The sequence below is a fragment of the Lepidochelys olivacea genome, assembly GCF_965140295.1.
Source record: "Lepidochelys olivacea isolate rLepOli2 genome assembly, chromosome: 8".
Classification (NCBI taxonomy): domain Eukaryota; kingdom Metazoa; phylum Chordata; order Testudines; family Cheloniidae; genus Lepidochelys; species Lepidochelys olivacea.
Genome location: NC_140418.1, coordinates 7,683,228 through 7,701,250, shown reverse-complemented (window position 1 = coordinate 7,701,250; position 18,023 = coordinate 7,683,228). Strand labels below are relative to the sequence as shown.

Below are 18,023 nucleotides of genomic sequence, written 5' to 3'. Positions count from 1 at the left end.
TGGATTAAATAGCAAACACAAACTGTCCTTAACTATAACTGTCACCTGTTTAATCAACAATAGACTTACGATGGATGGTTAGTAATTTGTACTAGTACAAGTAAAAGAGTAAGATAGCACCACAAAAGGTAAACAAATAGTGTAAAGAGTGAGGCGTACCATAGGTGTTTAAAATACATTTCTTCTTCAGAGCAGTTCCATGTCTATATTGTATTTGTATAGCACCTAGCACAATAGGGCCCCAGTCCTGACCGGGGTATCATAGAATATCAGGGTTGGAAGGGATCTCAGGAGGTCATCTAGTCCAACCCCCTGCTCAAAGCAGGACCAATCCCCAATTTTTGCCCCAGATCCCTAAATGGCCCCCTCAAGGATTGAACTCACAACCCGGGGTTTAGCAGGCCAATGCTCAAACCAAGAGTCTTTGGATGCTGCCAGAGCACAAATAATAACGTATTAACTCTTGTTACCGATGTTGTAGATAAAAACTGTTCTTTTTCTAAAATATTATTTTTAATCCAATTGCATCTTTCTAAATTGAGCTTTAGACTCAATGGGCCAAATTCCTCCCCAGTATATCTGTATTACCTTCAGTGGTTTTGCACTAAGGGTGAACTATTGGTCTCCGTGTGAACATCAGTTTCATTCACTCTCTGGCCACCTGTGGAGCCACTTGCCAGCAACACCTTCTGCGTTTACCTGTGGCTCTTGGGAGGGCTTGATCCCCACCCAAAACATCAGCTGGGCGTGGGCAGCTACTGTCAGGCAGGCCTTCCTCACCTCCATCTCCTCTGACTGGAGCAGAGGGGAAAGTGCTGAGTCACGGTTACCTATGGCTTTGACAAGGCGCGTTCCCTGTGGGCTGTCGCCACCCACTCGGCATCAGGTATCACTACTGCCTCCCAGTACCTCCCTCTCCTCACCGCCGCCCCCACGCCAGGCTCTAGCCGCCTTTCCAACCCCACCCCCCGCCGTCTCCTCAGGCTTCAGACCCCTCCCCCGCCCTAGCCCCCCCCCGTCTCCTCAGGCTTCAGACCCCTCCCCCGCCCTAGCCCCCCCCCGTCTCCTCAGGCTTCAGACCCCGCCCACGCCCTAGCCCCCCCCCGTCTCCTCAGGCTTCAGACCCCTCCCCCGCCCTAGCCCCCCCCCCCCCGTCTCCTCAGGCTTCAGACCCCTCCCCCGCCCTAGCCCCCCCCCGTCTCCTCAGGCTTCAGACCCCTCCCCCGCCCTAGCCCCCCCCCCGTCTCCTCAGGCTTCAGACCCCTCCCCCGCCCTAGCCCCCCCCCCCGTCTCCTCAGGCTTCAGACCCCGCCCCCGAATCTAGACACACACCCCCCCGGCCTCCTCAGAGTCACATCCTCCCCCCCCCCCCGCCCTACAAGCGCGAGCTCCTCAGGCTCGAGCCGAGCCCCCCCCCCGCGCCCGGGCGCTGAGAAGGTGCCCGAGTCGCGCCGGGTCCCGCCCTGCCTTCCCCCTAGCGGGGCGCCGCGGGGTGGGGACTTTCCCGGCTCAGGCCCGGCCTCCCGCCAGCGGGGGTATAAGGCGGGCGGGCCGTCGGGCGGAGGGAGCTCACGGGTCCGAGCCGCGCTCTCGCCGGAGCCTCAGCCGCCTCGAATTCCTGCTGCGCCACCGCCCCGCCATGGCCGCGCTGACGGTGAAGGCCTTCCTGCTGGGCAAGGAGGAGGCGGTCCGCGAGATCCGCCGCTTCGCCCTCGCGCCGCCCGCCCGCTACCCGGAGGTGCGCGACAAGGTCTGCGAGATCTTCCCGGGGCTGCTGCGGGCCGGCGCGGCCCCCGGCACCTTCCAGATGCATTACAAGGGTGAGCGGCCGCGGAGGGGTCCTGCGGGGGGGGACACACGAGGGTCTGGTTCGACCGTAGCGGGTGCGTGCGATTGAACGGCACCTTTGGGGGGCCTGGCGTGTCTACACGGAAACCCCGCCGCCGCCGGCGGCCCAGCTGGTTTTAGGTCTGGGGCTTGGTTTGTCCGGCTCTGTTGCCTTCAGCAGAGATCCCAGGCGCAGTGAAACTTCACGGGCTCCCGGATCAATAAGCGTTTTTCAAGTTCTAAGCTACCTCGGAGGTCTCAAGAGAGGAAGGGAGGACCCCACGGTAGATCACTAAGAGCTTGATCTCCTTTCTATCCGATAGGACGTGCCCCGAGGGGACCTGGCTGCTCCGCTGAAGGAAAGCCAGGAACACCAAATAGCTCTTGGAACAATGCTTTGTGCCACAGCTTTGCCTCAAGAGCTTAACTTGCTTACACAAGTTCATAGGCTTTTTTGTACCTCTGTAAATGCTTAAGGCTTGGTCTACACTACACTTATGTCCCTATAACTGCACTGCTCAGGGGTGTGGATTTTCCACCCCGAGACACTTGGTTATACTGACCTAACACCCCACCCTTCCCCCCATGTGTGGACAGACTTCTTTCCTCTGCTGACATAGCTACCATTTCTCAGGGAGGTGGATTAACTATGCTGATGGGAGCATCTTCACTAAGGCGCTGTAAGGGCATAGCTGCACTGCTGTAGCACTGTGGGTGAAGACAAGCCCTTAGAAGGAAAGTACATAAAGTGGGACTTGTCTTAGCTCAAATTACAGAAAGAAAGGCTCTTGCTGCTGTTCTGCCAAGTCTTCACTAACATGAACTGAAGTTCAGTTCACACAGTATCCATCTCCTCCTTCCTTATCAATGTCTTTTGTGTCTAGACCAGCTCTTACCAAGCTGGCAAAGCATTGAGGAGACTTGCCCGCTTCTCTCCATGAGATGTATCAAACTTCCTTGAAAGTATTATTCATACAGTGACTTTATGCTGATTAAAGAGCAACATATATTTCAGTGCCAGCTACTTAGTTCTTAAATATCTTACGCTGAGGGGCCTGTTTTCTTCAGATGGTAGTTAACTCGTTTACTGTGAAATGGCTTCCTTGTAAGATTTTTCTCAGTTCCCTCCACTGCCAGTTCTTAACAAGAACACCTACAGCTCAGCAACCTAGCTTCTTCATGGGAGTTGCTGCTGTGGCAACGCAGTACTGCAGACACAGTGAGACTTATTTAAACATACCCTCCACTCTATAACCATTGCTGCAGTGCTTGTGTCTTTAAAATTATACCAATATGGTGGGTGTGTAAACAGAAGATACTTCCCTACCAAACTACTCTCAAGTAGAGAGGCAAGGTGGGTGAGGTAATACCTCTTATTGGACCAACTTCTGTTGGTGACAGAGAAGAGCTTTTGAATGGTTGTGTCTCTCACCAACAGAAGTTGGCCCTGATATTCTGGGACCGACTTGGCTACAACACTGCATAGAACTCTCAGGTAGGTCAAACTTTGGGTCTAAGTACAGTAAAAGCTATGTTGTTTGGCACTTGATCAACTGGAAAGCTCTATAAACCAGCATTTCTGATCTTCATTTTAAGTCTGGTTTATAGTCCGGTTGGCTCCTTACCTGGCTCTGCGTGGCTGCACAGAAGCAGCAACATGTCCCTGCTGCTCCTAGGCGGAGGAACGGCCACAAGAGGTTTGGAGTGTGGGAGGGGGGTGCAGGCTCTGTGAGGGAGTTCGGGTGTGGAAGGGGGCGTGGGGCAAGGGGTTGGGGCTTTGGGGTGCTGGATCCAGGCAGCGCTCACCTTGGGCAGCTCTTCACAAGTGGCGACATGTCTCTGCCGCTCCTAGGTGGAGGCGTGGATAGACAGCTCTGCGTGCTGCCCCTGCCCTGAATGCTGGCTCCACAACGCCCATTAGCTGGGAACCGCAGCCAATGAGAGCTGCTGGGGGCGGCACCTGCGGGCTGAGGCAGTGCGCAGAGCCTCTGGCCGCACCTCTGCCCAGGAGCTGCTGAGACAGGTTCCTTCTTGTGGGGGGGTGCCTCCGCAAAGTGAGCGTGGCCTTGATCCGGCACCTCAAAACCCCTCCTGCATGCTAATCTCTGAGCCGCCTCCTGCACCCAAACTCCCTCCCTCTTGGTTAACTGGAATTTTTGATTTACCAGCACCCTCCACCCCCGCAACATGCCGGATAACAAAGCTTTTACTGTAATTGGTTTTACTGTCCCCTTTTGCTTAATCTGGGTTCTGTGAGTAAGAACCAAGTGCCATTTTGAGGCGAGGGTAGATAATCAACATTTTTATTCCGTCTCTCTTTACTTTAACAGACAGGTTCTAACATTCAAAGCAGTGAGGTGTTGCTTGATCATTAGTCTCCATTCTTAGCAAAATACTTAAGACTACTGAGCCTAAGTCACTGTATGAAAACAATGACTTACTTGCATCTCTTCCTGATTATCACTTCTATCCAGTTTATCAATCTCTGTCTTCTCCAGATGAAGATGGGGACATGATTGCCTTCTCCAGTGACGAAGAACTCAAGATGGCACTGCCATATGTGAAGGATGGCATTTTTCGTATTTACATCAAAGGTAACCTTAGCTCTTGAGAGCCGCTATACCACCACAAAGAGACGCATGGTTGGCATTGTGCTTCTGTAATGAGTTACCGAGTATGGCAGAGGTAATACTCGGAGTACCTGAGGAAGGGTGAACACATTGGCTGCTTCAGGAGCAATAGGCAAGGAAGCACACTTGCCTTCCTCTGCTACAAGGATGGTACTGTGATATGGGTCCCTTGAGGGCAGGGTGAACAAAGCATGAAAAAGGTGTTTATGGGCTTGGAGGAACCCTATTCAATTTTGCTGAGCAGGGAATAAACTAGAAAATCCACTGTCAGATTCTACTCTAATACAAAATTCACATTATTGGATAGTTACTTTAAGAAAAAAAATAACATGGCTGGACCTTCACTAGCACTATCCACCGATGAGAAGAGTTGTGCAATTTCATTCTTAATCATGACTCATTCAGTACTCCTCTCTGATTTTTACTAGCATTTTAACATACCTCATAGTAGCACTCTGATGGTTGGAGTCAGTGCTCACATATACCTTTACGCTCTGCTCGCATAGCTTCAAAGACTGAGACATGCACAGTTTGCATATCACTGCTCCTTGTCCCTCCCTTCCTGTCTATTAAACCTGCTTGTTTTCTCTAAACTTCTCTGAAAAGTTTGTATTGTGTCTTATGATGTTTGCATGATGCCTGGAACAATGGGGCACAAACTTGATGGATCTTGGTACTGACATGATACAAGTTAAGGAATGGAATAGACTGTGGAAGTTATAAGGCTGCTGAAGTGGGGCAAAAAGTTATCCATTCTCAGCCTTGAGAAACTGATTGTGATTACATTTCATTAAGTGTAGGTTTGGGGTGTGAAACTACTTCCTTAATACATACTTAGTTCTGAGGACCAGTCCTCTAACGATTCTTGCACTGGAGCAACAATGTAAAAATCCAACCTGGAAAAGCTAATACTTGAGGGGCATTGCTGACTTTTGGCTTTGAGTTTGAGAGGGACACTAGCAATTGCAATATATTCAGCAAAGCAGACCTCTTATTCTAGAACTCTTGTGGGTGTGGTGGGTTGTTTTTTTTTAAATACCCCTTCACATGAGAACTAGTCAGGAGCTATTGAATAGACTGGTCTCAATATCATGCTCTGATCCAGATTTATGCTGGCTTTTTCCTGCGTATGTCTTTAGTTTAAATCGTACAACGAACGGTGTAGTAGAGGTAGTATCCTGACTAATGATGGAAGGGAAGAATTAAAAAAAAAATTGTTCTTACAGACTAGATGTTGTGGTTAGCAGCAAAAGTTGAAGGCAAGAGCATCAATTCTTGTCTGAGCAAAACCTCTAATGCAGTAGTCTAAGATGGAACTCTTAAAGGAGATTTACCAGTCTCAGGAGGGAATCACATATCTTAAAATTGGCACTCTTGCCTGAGTGCAGCTAAACTAATGGAAAACTTAAAGTAAATGGAGAACTTTCCATTGTTCTAAAAACAATGGCTTGAGGATTGATACCTTATACCTTTGAATTAAAATAATTGGGAACGTGACTCAAACAAATGCTCATCTATTTCAGAAGAAGTAATCCACTAAAATCCTGTGGTTTCTGTAACCTCTAAACAATATTACAAGTAGCATCTATATAAACTAGTGCAGGGATTCTCAAACTATCATACTGCAGACAGCTCCTTCCATCATCTTCCACTCATAATCCTATTCAATATGAATCCTATGAATAGTGCATAAGTAGGCATGATGGGCACCTCTGATTAGTAGGGCTTCAATGACAAGAGCTAATGTGTGCATATTATGTACTACTAAATACATGTATAGAAACTTTCAATGGATCATACTCCTTTAAAGACTTAAAATGGCAATCTACCAGTTTCCTTTGTACTATAAAGGCATTTTCTTTTTAGAGAAAAAGGAGTGCAGACGTGAGCATCGTTCACAGTGCAACCAGGAGCGTCCCCCCAATGTGGTGCACCCCAATGTGATCTGTGATGGCTGTGAGGGACCAGTGGTAGGTGCTCGATTCAAATGCACTATTTGCCCAGACTATGACCTATGCAGCACCTGTGAGGGGAAAGGCATCCACAAGGAGCACAACATGATCATGTTTCAAAGCCCGCTGCTCAATCCATTTGAGGTGAGCAAAACTAACTTCTATCATGGGGAAGGACTGGTCTAGAGGGGAGCCTGTAGAGGACAGCTAAATGTAGGATAAACTGTAGATATTAGGTAGCTGTATCTTGTGGCTTATAATTAGAATACTCTGTCTAAATATGTGGATTCATGTAACTTTCCCGCCCTCCCCCTCCCCCTCCCCAGTGGTTTCCCAGAGGTCGCTGGCTTCGTAAGATGAGACATGGGGTTCCACCCTTCGCATGGATGCATGGCTGGGGGCACCCTGGTCCTGCCACTCCATGTGAAAACTCTGGGCAGGCACAAGCCAGTGCTGCACCCCAAAATCCAGACCCTGAGCAAGGTAAGGATGGAATAACTTGGTCAATGAAGTATTCAAGGTGAAATAACTGATCACTTTTGCAGAGTAGTGTGGAGTCTTTGGATTAAGTTTGTACTTTTAAGTATTTTTAAACCAGGTTTGCTAGAACTTAATGATTAAAGGGAGGGGGTGTGTGTGTGATAGGATGGTCTGGTAGAATTACCAAAACCCCTCTTTAAACTTGAAGAAATAGATTGTGCATGGTACTCCTAATTTCTGTTAACCTGCAGTACCTAATTTTTTAAAATATTTTTTTAAAGAAGCCTTTAACAGCCAGTCGCAGGACCACAATGTCACCTTTTTAAAGAATGTTGGGGAGAGTGTTGCAGCCATGCTGAGTCCTCTTGGTAAGTGACTTTTAATCTGCTATCCCAAATCCAGCATTTTACCATAGTTTGTATCCACAGGAACAGTGGCCTACTTCTGCCTCACAGGAGACCTGAGCCATTTCTGGCCACTCAGCTTGGCACATGTTTCTCCACATCTCAGTGAAGTGGGAATGAGTGAAGGTCTATTCTCCAACAAACATACGAGAGACATTAGGATTGTCCTTCTTCAGACTGAGGCAAAAGATGAGGCATATGCTACTTTACTATGTAATGTCAGTATTTAACTGGGAAGAATCAGTGGTGACTCAAGGGACTCACCTGGCTCCTGTGAGAGTGTAAATTATAGTTCCCTCCTTTGTCCTCTAAGTGAATGTAATGAGCACCTCTCTCTGACATGAGGAGGTGAAGCACATGTACAACAGTAACATGAAAATGTGCACCAAGCTGGTACTCCATTTGGAATTCTAAGTGCTAGACTTCTACCTTCAGGTACCCCGGAGGGGATGAGATGCTGTAGATGAAAATAGAACAGTTCCCCGCCCCCCACTTCTTCCTCCCCCCACCCCCGCCTCGTTTAAAATAACAGATTAATGTGAGATCACTGAAGGAACTTCCAGGACTGTATTCTGGAGACAAGTGTACTGACTCTTCTCCCCCTCAACTGTTTTCTAGGCATTGAAGTAGATATTGATGTCGAACATGGAGGACAAAAAACCAAAGTGACTCCCCCGTGTCCAAGTTCACAGAAGAGTGATTCGGAGCCTGGAGGTAGTGCCACTAGCCAAAATGGCCAGCCCAAACCAGAAGGGAGTAAAGAACCGGTCTCTGAGAAAGAAGATTCTATTACAGAGCAGATGCAGGAGATGGTGATAGAGCCTCCATCCACACATATGGAAGACAGCAATTTCCTGTCGCAGGTACGTGAATTCCTTTACTAGATGACAGACATGACAAGTTCCTTTTTGCCCTGTTCTGGTTCTTCCTACCATAAACTAAGTAGCATCACTGGAATGGATTTCAATAGCACAAATCACAGCATAGATATTTCTGTTGGGCTCTTAGCATTCAATCCCGTAAACTCCTCTCACTAAAAGAAAGGAATAAGCCTTTTTCATGTAGTTGGTAGATAACAGCAGAGCTTGCATCCTACTCTGGAGAACTGTGCAAGACATTGGCTCCTTTGTCTTTACACTTACAGGAACAGGGTGAATCCAGTAGTTCTGCAGGGGGTGATGAGGACTGGACCCACTTATCTTCAAAAGAAGTGGATCCCTCCACAGGTGAACTGCAGTCTCTCCAAATTCCAGAGACACAGGGTCCCAGCTCTTTAGACCCATTTCAGGTTCCCCCCAGACCAGGACCTACAGGACTACGAGAAGCTGCACTCTACCCACATCTCCCACCAGGTGCGTAGCTATATTTTGGTCAACCACCTGTCCCTTTCCGATAAAGCCTATTGTTCCTTGGGTTGCTAGTATTAGGACTTTAATGCTGTCCATCATATGGGTTGTAAGAACAAAGAGCGGAAAACCTTGTCTGTGGCTGAACTATGGCTAAGGCTACTTTGTAGCCACCTCTTGCAGCATTTCATTGGAGTGGTGGTAGAAATAAGTTAACTTCAGGCTGAGTTTTTGTATTGCCCTGGATGACTCATAGTTTGTCACTTTTGCCTCACTTCAGTTTGTGTATGGAAAAATTATAGTCTGACAAATACTGCCAGGTGCACTAAATAAAATTGGAAAACCCAAGATTTATGGGGCAGTAGTAAATACTAGGTGTTAGAGGGGGAAAATTCAGAGATGCTTAGTAAGGATATTCCACTATAAGCAGTTAGCTAAGTAAACTATATTTAATTCAGCCAACCAATTAGGAAATGCTGTCCTTGCTTGCTACAAGGGGCAGAGATGTTATGAGCATCCCCTTAAGAGTAAGATGGCATTTTCTAAGGAGAGCCAGTAATGGAATACTGGGCCATAATAGCCACTACCTGACTCCAGCTATTCTTCATGCAAGGATGCTGGAGATCAAGTTTGATCATGCATTTACAATAAAGCATGTGCTGTTGAACTGTATAGCATTAAGTTCTTTAGGAAGCCAGGTCAAAGGATATATCCTTGATAAGTAACTCGCTATACAACATGGTGACAGATAGTTGATATGTAGGTACAGCACAAGTTCCTCAGCTCCTTTACTCTGGTTATTAAACTGTAGGTATAATCCCACTCTGTACTCGTAACTTTTGATTTAACAGAAGCAGACCCCCGCCTGATTGAATCTCTGTCCCAGATGCTCTCCATGGGTTTCTCTGATGATGGTGGATGGCTGACCCGTCTCCTCCAGGCAAAGAAATGTGACATTGGGGCAGCACTGGATACCATCCAGTATTCCAAGCAACCACCTCGTTCCTAATGGCATTTGCATAAGCTAGAGCACTTTCCTGTGAACTGATAACTGAACAGCAGTTCTACGCTGATTCTTTGTCTCCCTACCAGAGGGGTCATTGTTTCTTTTTCCTGATTCCTTTTTAGGAAAAATAAATATTATTTCTTGTCTTTAATTATTCAGTTGTTTGTGAAATATCTGACTGTAAAATGTGCAGGGTAACCTAGCCATTCCAGGGACAAGCTGCAAAGCACTAATACATCTGGGCTGGAATTTAGTTTAGGAAGAACACCCAACCTGGGAGAACTCAGGGTCTTGGGCAAAGTAAAGAAGTAATCAATGGTCTCACTTCTAGAAGCTGTGAATGTTGCTGAGACAAGAACTGCTTCTCATTCTGCAGCAACTATTCTCTACCTACAGCAGTGCAACCCTCATGGTATCTGCTCACACAAGTATTAGAGGAGGGTTCTTGCCTTATTTTGCCAGCAACCCAATAGCATCTACTAGTCCAAAAGCAAATTCCAAGCCCTTGGAGAGAACAGCTCCACTTCCCAGATCGCTTAGTAAATTCCTTACTCCCCCTAGGAGGAATGACTGGCTCAAATCATGTCTGCACTACAACAGTCAATGCAGGAGTAAGGGCTCCTACTTCATTGTAGAGTAGTAGAAGCTCAGTCTTCCTGCACACAAGTGTTCTGTTTGTTAACTTGTAATGGAAGAAGAGTAATGACACAGATGCACTTAATTCATTTGTCTCTGGAATTAACCTTTCAGAACACTAGCTCTTCTCCAGTGCTAGAGGGTAAAGCACCCAGTACTCCTGAGCAGGGACTAGCAGTACAGTACAGCCTGTGACCTTTGTGCTGCAGCAGCAGGGCTTTGCCTCTGGAACTGGGGGGGGGGGAAGCACAGCTAGTGCTTATAGCTGATCAAGAGCCCACCTTTCAACATCCTCCTCAGACACAGCTGCTGGGAGAGTACAAGGAACTACCCGAGGAAACTGGTGTATTACAAACCAAGTCTGTTACTGGTGAACAGTGAAACCCCACAATAATTGCCCTGAATTGAAAAAGTCTAATAGGTCAGTTTTTCTTCTCTAAACAGAAAGATCAGGGATATTTCCCTCACAATATTCATTCCATGTTAATTCTAACTTTGGAAGAAAGTGAGGGATTAAGACTCTGTCCTTCCCAATAGCATTTCCATAGGCAGCTAGGGTTGTTAAACTAGGGACACCAACAGGCTTTAAGGATCATCACACACCTTAGGGAAAAAACCCAGGCTTTTAAAAACAGCTTTTTATAGAGGTGATAAGCATAAATGCTCCAACTCTAGCTTAAAAAGGAAACACTTCACCACACCCCATCTATCTGGCAAAATACGGAGCATGAAAATGTGCAATGTTCTAACAAACTGAGAAACACTAATGGTATTTACTAGGCTACACTATGCCTCACTTGAAGTGAGTCACTTCAACAGCAGAAGTAGGAGGGCTGGCTAGAAAAGTAAAAGCCTAGCCAGTCAAAGTGTAGAGCCTGGAACTTTTCAAAGATCATCATCAAAATCATCATCTGTGCAAAAGAGGCTGCTATTTAGAGCAGTAAGACACTGAGGCACACCACTAGAGTTAGCAAAAGGATCTGTAGAAGCAAAGGTCACAGTGTCCTTAGATAAACAGTTTGCTGGCATCACAGTGCAGGCCAAGTACAACCTGCCTTCATTATTCTCTGCAACATCAGACCCTGCCCTAATCAGGTGGTCCTTATATTTTCCAGAAAGCACATCCCCAATAGCTGCATGGCTAATGTCAAAGGCAGTCTGCACACTGGCAGCCAGTGTGGTGCTATGAAGCTTTGAGGTATATTTCTGTGCTATATACTTATTGTTGGTGAAGCTCTTTTCAGTTTGGGCACCTGTGCCTGGAGATACAGAATCTTCCTCCTGCTGTGGATATCCATCAGCCATTAGAAAGTTTCCTGCAGAGGCCCCCTGTGTCTCTAATTTCCAACTGTTCTTCTGTGCTGCAAGGGTTAAGTTACCATTATTACAGCTGCTGGGAGACAGGAGAAATTTTTCCCACTTGGACACGGTGACATCAGCTGACTCTGGAGCTTGTGTATTCTCAGGTACCCAAAACTCATTGATAGCAGGAACCACAATGCTGTTACATATATAATCTCCACAGTCCTGTTCAGCTACAGTTGTTGAATCTTTCCTGCTCTGTAACAAGAAAGACAAAATGGCTGTGCTTGCTGGTGCTATAGCCTAACTACAGTGAGCCTGGTGAACACAGAACTGACAAGACAGACATGCAAGAAGTAATCTTGTTCTTCCAAACAGCCTCACTGCTATTCCTCATCCCCTCACTTTCCAGGGAGAGGTGAGATTGGTACAGAGCCAGCTATTCTAACACATGGTAGAAAAGAACAGTCATGAAGCAGAACCCACTCTGCCCAGCTCAGCTCTACTGCGCAAAGAATATGAGCAGTTTTGAAATTGTATTTCACTAGAGGTTGAGTATATCCAAATGTTTCATTTCACTTACACAAAGATCATAAAAGAACACATCACTTAATTAGTCATCAGCATATAATCCTAAATAAGCAGATGAAAGGGGAACCCTGCTGGTTTGATCTCCTGACCTCTATTGGGCTGTCTATACATTATCTTTCTAGGTACTCATTTTGCCCCCATCGCTGTAGTATCTGAGGGCCTCACAATCTTTATGTATGTACCCTCACAATACCCCCAGGGGGCAGGGCAGTGCTATTATCCCCATTGTACAGATGGAGAACACTAATACTGAGTAACTTACCCCAAGGTCCCACAGGAAGTCTCTGGCAGAGCAGGACACTGAACCTGGGTCTCCCACGTCCAAGGCTATAGACCATCCAGCCTTTCTCCTCCCCTCAATGAGGGAATAAGCTACACCACTAAGCACCTGTTAAACTGGGTCCACACTAGCAGTTATACTGATTTCATTATTTTGGTTAAAAAAAATTTATATCGCTAACTAAAATATAGTTATGCTGGTATAAAATTGTTTACAAACAGGGCTCAGACTGGGAAAGCTCAGGAAACCAGGATCTCTGGTGTTTGGGTGTAGCTCAGCACCTCTTCTTTAGTCAGCTGCCCAGGGTGCAGTTTCATCCAACCTCTGATTTGAAAAAGGAGGCCTGCTTGTTTTAAGAATTATGGGCTGGAGCTTCGCTCTTTATTTACTGAAGCTGTATTTCACTCCTCTCAACCAGAGGACCAATGAAGCTGAACTAAGAAAGGGGCAGAGTAAATAATTATTTGTGAAATCTCTTCACTGATCGCATATTCAGCAAATTCGATACTTGTTACCACCACCCTCTGACTGACTCCTTCATAACAGGGCCAGAGCCACTCACTACACTGTTAATTACAAGCAGTCACTGCCCAATTGTGGCAAGAGCAAGGAAAGCATGATACAAGGAGCAGTGAGGAAGGCCAGCCAAGTCCAGTGCTAGCCTGGGAAGTTGGAGACCCAGGTTCAATTCCATGCTCCACCACAGACTTTGTGTAACCTTGGGCAAGTCACTTAGTCTCTCAGTGTCTCAGTTCCCCATCTGTAAAATGGGGATGGTTAGCACATCCCCATCCCGTACAAGGGATAAATACATAAGGTTGTGAGGTGCTACGATACTTACATGACACCATCCCCCCACTACCATAATATATAAGGTCAACAGAGTAGCTGGGCTAACAGGAGATTTTGACAGCAACCCTAATCTATAGCCAATTTACTGGTGAGGAGCATGCAATCACTCTGCTGATGGGAGAGTCAGGCAGAGGGGGCTAGTTTACACAGAAACAGCATTATATTTGTCTAACTATAAACTTCAAAGATAAACTATTGTTATGCAGATTTAGTCCTCCTGCCTCCCCCGCAAAGAGATGGTTACATGGAAGGATGGGAGAAAGGAGGGGAAATGATTTTATAACCACCTTTGAATGAAGCACACATACAAGGCCAAAGAAAATAATTTAGAGGCAGGAAGCATTTGCTGCAACAAAATACCTCAAAGGTTTTGACTTTCTTGGCTTGATCAGCGAGCCCATAAATTCCCTTTTCCTCAAAGCACTCCTGAGCATCGTTGTGGCAGAAGCTGCTCTTGCGTTTCCTGGTAGGGGAGCAGGAGATGGGAATTCACAGAGATGTTAGATTAGCTCAGATGGGAAATTTCAGAGATAAAAAAAGTGCAGATCTGCCAAGAGGTGAGGTTTTCATCCCCAAGTACCCAACACTCCTCAGGTCAGTTTGGATTGGTCACTGCAGCCTCAGCTAAATTCAGTGAACATGCCCAAAATACTGCCCAACAAATCCCCACCATCAAGCTAAAATAAGGATTATGGAAGAAGTTATTTTTGCACCTTTGTTCTTCCACAATCTTCCTTTTATGGGAGTTCAGCTGCTCTCTGTCTGTATACACCTCCTCCTCCTGATCTTCACTGTCCTTGTCCAGATACTTATTCCAGCGGCTGACCACGGGACTGAATTCCACCTCTTCTTCCTACAACATTGTACAATGACTCAGAATGATTCCTCCAAGGAGCCCCCACAGGTGGAGTCACCACAGAGATACTAAAGTCCTAACTTTCATTGGCTTCAATAAGAATTTAGTGAGCTCAGCATTTCATGGGAAGAGATCCCAAACTGAGCTGTATTAGTGGTTATGTTCCAAAACATCATCAATCATCATCATCATGGAGCAGAGCTTCCACACATCCTATCCCATTCACACACTGTCCTGGAGCCTCTCCACTCACTGGCTAGTTTCTCCATTTGTTTTATAGCTAGCACACAGTCTTCAGAAAAATTTGGAAGGAACATTTGCCGCTGCACTACATGGGACCCTCTTTGCTACTTTACAATTGGATGGTGTTTGATTTAGCTTTGTAGATACCATTTGTCTCATAGTATCTTACCTGCCAGCCCATGTTTTCTTCCTGTGGAACTGCTGTGTTCTCTTTGTTGTCATTCAGTGGTTCTTCTATACACCTAAAAATAAAAGATTTAGCCTAGGGTTCCTACGGTATTTGTCTTACATCTATATGCACCTAACCATTAGCACCAGGGACAGAGAGCAGGATGAAACATATGTAGGAAAACAAGTCCACAGAACAGCAGATGTGAACTATAGGATTTGCCAGTAGATATGGTAAGGCCTATTTCCCAGATATTTGCAAGTGGACTGGGTGGTTGGCGGAAGGTCTCCTTTCTCCTACCCAGAGCAGTAAGGCTCATTTACAACGCTCAATGCTCACACAACCCGTTCATTTTTAATCAGCATGAGAGATATAGGAGTGTGCCTTTCAGGGCAGCCTGCTTAATTCCACAGATTCTACACTAATCAGTTAGGGAAAAGTCAAATTCTTCTTAAAGCCCATTGAGAACAGCAATAGTTTCCTCTCCACACAGAGAAAAATATAGAAAAGCCTAATGTTGAAGCACTACACACACTTCACTGGGTCACCCAGCTAGTTTTGACTGACTGCTACAAACAAGCAGAAGGTTCTACTAACAGCTAGAGAGTTTGAGATCAGTCTCCCACAACTGAATTCTGTGGTGATGGAAACAGAAAACAGCCAGATTTTCCAGCACAGTGACCACTACACCCAAGCTGCTGACATTAAACAAACCTCTCAGCACTAGCAGTGGGGAATGCCCACTGATACTTAATGGAAACTACTTGAATTCCAACACCGCAAACAAGGAGGTGAGGATTTTCATTTAGCCTCCCAACCTGAGAGGACTGGGACTCACCCTTGCACTATTCCAATACTGCTAAACAGAGTCTGTGCAATAGGTCACCACCCCCACAGTCAGTCAGGAAGTAAACAAAAAGGGCCAGTTTCAAAGATCATCCACTGCATTTTTGCATGTGAACTATGTAAACACAATCTGTGCAATTTACCAACTGAACTTATTTGACAGGACTTCTAGTGAAAAAACAAGGTTAGGACAATATGTTCCATGGATAATTTGTCCCTAAGATCTGCTTGACACGATTGTGTTCCACATCTTTGCAACTGTAAGAAATTCACTCCCTCCAGAGATCAGCGTATGTAGTTTCCATTTTGAGGTCTGAGATGTTGAGTGCATTCATTGAGACTTGCATATTAAAATAAAGGAACAGATAAGAAATACTCAATACTCTACCAAGATGTTCCCTCAGCTGCCACCTCTGTCTCAGCCCGCAGCAAGTTTAATTTTTGGACATGGCGTCTACAGTCAGATCCAGAGCCTTGGCCATAAGCCTGAAAAGGAAATTAAGGCACAGATGAGGGAGAGAAGGTCTCGCTCCGGCTCTAGCACAACATAGAGAAACAGTCTCCGCACACTCACCTTTAGCAGCAACTGCTTCTCACCACACATTTTGCAGCTCCATTTTTTGCTCTTTTTAACCTAAGACAATGATTTGAGGAGAGCAGTCAGCACTGAGTCTAATAGCAGGGATGTGCCATTTGCCTTCAGGCCCCAACTGCCCAGCACATAGTGAGACATCACCCACCTGTACTGCTCTAGGCCTACACTGGCTGCAGCTGCTTGTCTCCCTTCAGCTGGACAGATCTCTGAGCTCCTGCAATGCCTTCAACAGACCTCCCCAGGACTCAGCCCCCTGAGGCCAGAGCACCCCTATAGAACCCCCTTGGCCAGAGCCGCTGCAGGACACCCCCAAGACCTCACCACCCCCCAGGCCAGAGACCCATGCAGGATTCCCCCCGACTTCCTCTCCCCCAAGCACCAACTCCTGGCGGAATTCCGCGCCACTGCACACACTCAGAATTCACATTCCCTGCAGACTTCTTCTTTCCTCTGCAGAAAATACCTTATGTTGGAGAGGCACTGCAGTTATGCCTTTCGCCCACCAGGGGCTGCTGTGGCATCAGAACAGAGGGAAGCTGGCTCACCGGCCACTGCAGCCAGCAGGCAATAGTGAGAAGAGGCTACGTTCCTCACAGTACCCTGCATGCGAGGCCAGGTGAGAAGGCATGGGATAGGGGGTGGACAGACAGAGGGGGGCACACAGGGCTGCTGGGAGGGTCACAGACTGGGGTTCAGATTCGCTAGTGGGCGGGGACAGACTGGAGTGGGGGGCTGAATAGATGCAGGGATACAAGGGGGTGCAGGGATACAAGGGGATGGGGGTGGCTGAGCGGAGCTCAGGGACACAAGAGGTGCCTGAGTAAAGGTGCAGGGACACATGGGGATGGGACAGCTGTACCTGACTGACAGAGGCTAGGGCTCAGCCAGAGTTTACATGGGTGAGGCTCCCCAACTCCCTAACAATCCACAACCCAAAAACTCCAACTGTTCTATATTTCTCCCACCCACACCCAACAACTCTCCAAGTTCACTCCCAGGCTCCTTCCCAGCAATTACTTCCCTCTCCTTCAGCTCCTCCGTTACCCTGACTTCCCCAAACCTTTGCACTGCTTCTGAGGGGTGCAGTAAATAAGCTACTGTATTGTAGTTTAAAAGAATTATTACTCAAATTCTGTATTTAATTGACAGCCCTAATTATCGCACATAACTCACGCGATTAACTCAAAAAAATCAATCGTGATTAAAAAAAATCGTGATTAATCGCAGTTTTAATTGCGCTGTTAAACAACAGAATACCAACTGAAATGTATTAAATATTTTAGATGATTTTCTACATTTTAAAATATATTTATTCCAATTACAGCACAGAATACAAAGTGTACACTGATCACTTTATATTATTTTATTACAAAGAGTTGCACTGTAAAAATGATAAATGAAATAAATAGTGTTTTTCAATTCATCTCATACAATACCGTCATGCAATCTCTGTATCATGACAGTGCGATTTACAACAAATGTAGACTGGGCGCAGAATTTTAAATTTTTGGCGCGGAATTCCCCCAGGAGTAAGGACCTCCGCCCCCCCCAACACCTCGCCCCCCCCCAAGACGCTGCCGCCCCCCCGCCCAACACCTCGCCCCCCCCAGACCTCGAGGCCCCCCCGCCCAACAACTCGCCCCCCCAAGACGCTGCCATCCCCCCGCCCAGCACCTCGCCCCCCCCAGACCTCGTCGCCCCCCCGCCCAACACCTCGCCCCCCCCAAGACGCTGCCACCCCCCCGCCCAACACCTCGCCCCCCCGCCCAACAACTCGCCCAACACCTCGCCCCCCCCAGACCTCGACGCCCCCCCGCCCAGCACCTCGCCCCCCCCGCCCAGAAACCCCCCCCCCCAAAGACCAGAGACCCTCCCGTTAACTCCCCAAGCTGCCCCACCTGGTGGACCTGGAAGGTGCCGCAGGAGAAGCACCTCAGCACCCGGAACCGTTGCCCCATCCCGTGGAGCGCGCGCGCCCCCCCCCCGGCTTCCGGCCCCACACGCCGGC

General features: G+C 47.2%; 2 protein-coding genes across 6 annotated transcripts; one reads left to right on the top strand and one right to left on the bottom strand.

Annotated features, from left to right (window-relative positions):
* Positions 1-1,417: 1,417 nt before the first annotated feature.
* On the top strand, positions 1,418-9,796 carry SQSTM1 (sequestosome 1). 3 transcript variants are annotated; one of them, XM_084637245.1, is made up of 8 exons: positions 1,418-1,820; positions 4,326-4,421; positions 6,324-6,553; positions 6,736-6,892; positions 7,174-7,257; positions 7,912-8,156; positions 8,438-8,645; positions 9,491-9,796. In XM_084637245.1, the coding sequence occupies exons 1-8, from the start codon at positions 1,640-1,642 to the stop codon at positions 9,646-9,648; spliced, it is 1,359 nt and encodes a 452-aa protein (XP_084493371.1). In that variant the 5' UTR covers positions 1,418-1,639; the 3' UTR covers positions 9,649-9,796. The 3 variants fall into 3 exon arrangements, with proteins under 3 accessions (XP_084493371.1, XP_084493372.1, XP_084493370.1); XM_084637246.1 differs by having other exon boundaries at positions 1,419-1,820; positions 6,324-6,427; positions 7,171-7,257; XM_084637244.1 differs by having other exon boundaries at positions 1,420-1,820; positions 7,171-7,257.
* Positions 9,797-10,885: 1,089 nt separating this feature from the next.
* On the bottom strand, positions 10,886-17,993 carry MRNIP (MRN complex interacting protein). Of its 3 annotated transcripts, none has more exons than XM_084637247.1 (7): positions 17,914-17,993; positions 15,995-16,054; positions 15,809-15,906; positions 14,575-14,647; positions 14,020-14,159; positions 13,667-13,769; positions 10,886-11,841 (listed from the first exon to the last, which is right to left on the bottom strand). In XM_084637247.1, the coding sequence occupies exons 1-7, from the start codon at positions 17,971-17,973 to the stop codon at positions 11,167-11,169; spliced, it is 1,209 nt and encodes a 402-aa protein (XP_084493373.1). In that variant the 5' UTR covers positions 17,974-17,993; the 3' UTR covers positions 10,886-11,166. The 3 variants fall into 3 exon arrangements, with proteins under 3 accessions (XP_084493373.1, XP_084493375.1, XP_084493374.1); XM_084637249.1 differs by lacking the exon at positions 17,914-17,993 and adding an exon at positions 16,161-16,223; XM_084637248.1 differs by lacking the exon at positions 15,995-16,054.
* Positions 17,994-18,023: the final 30 nt, after the last annotated feature.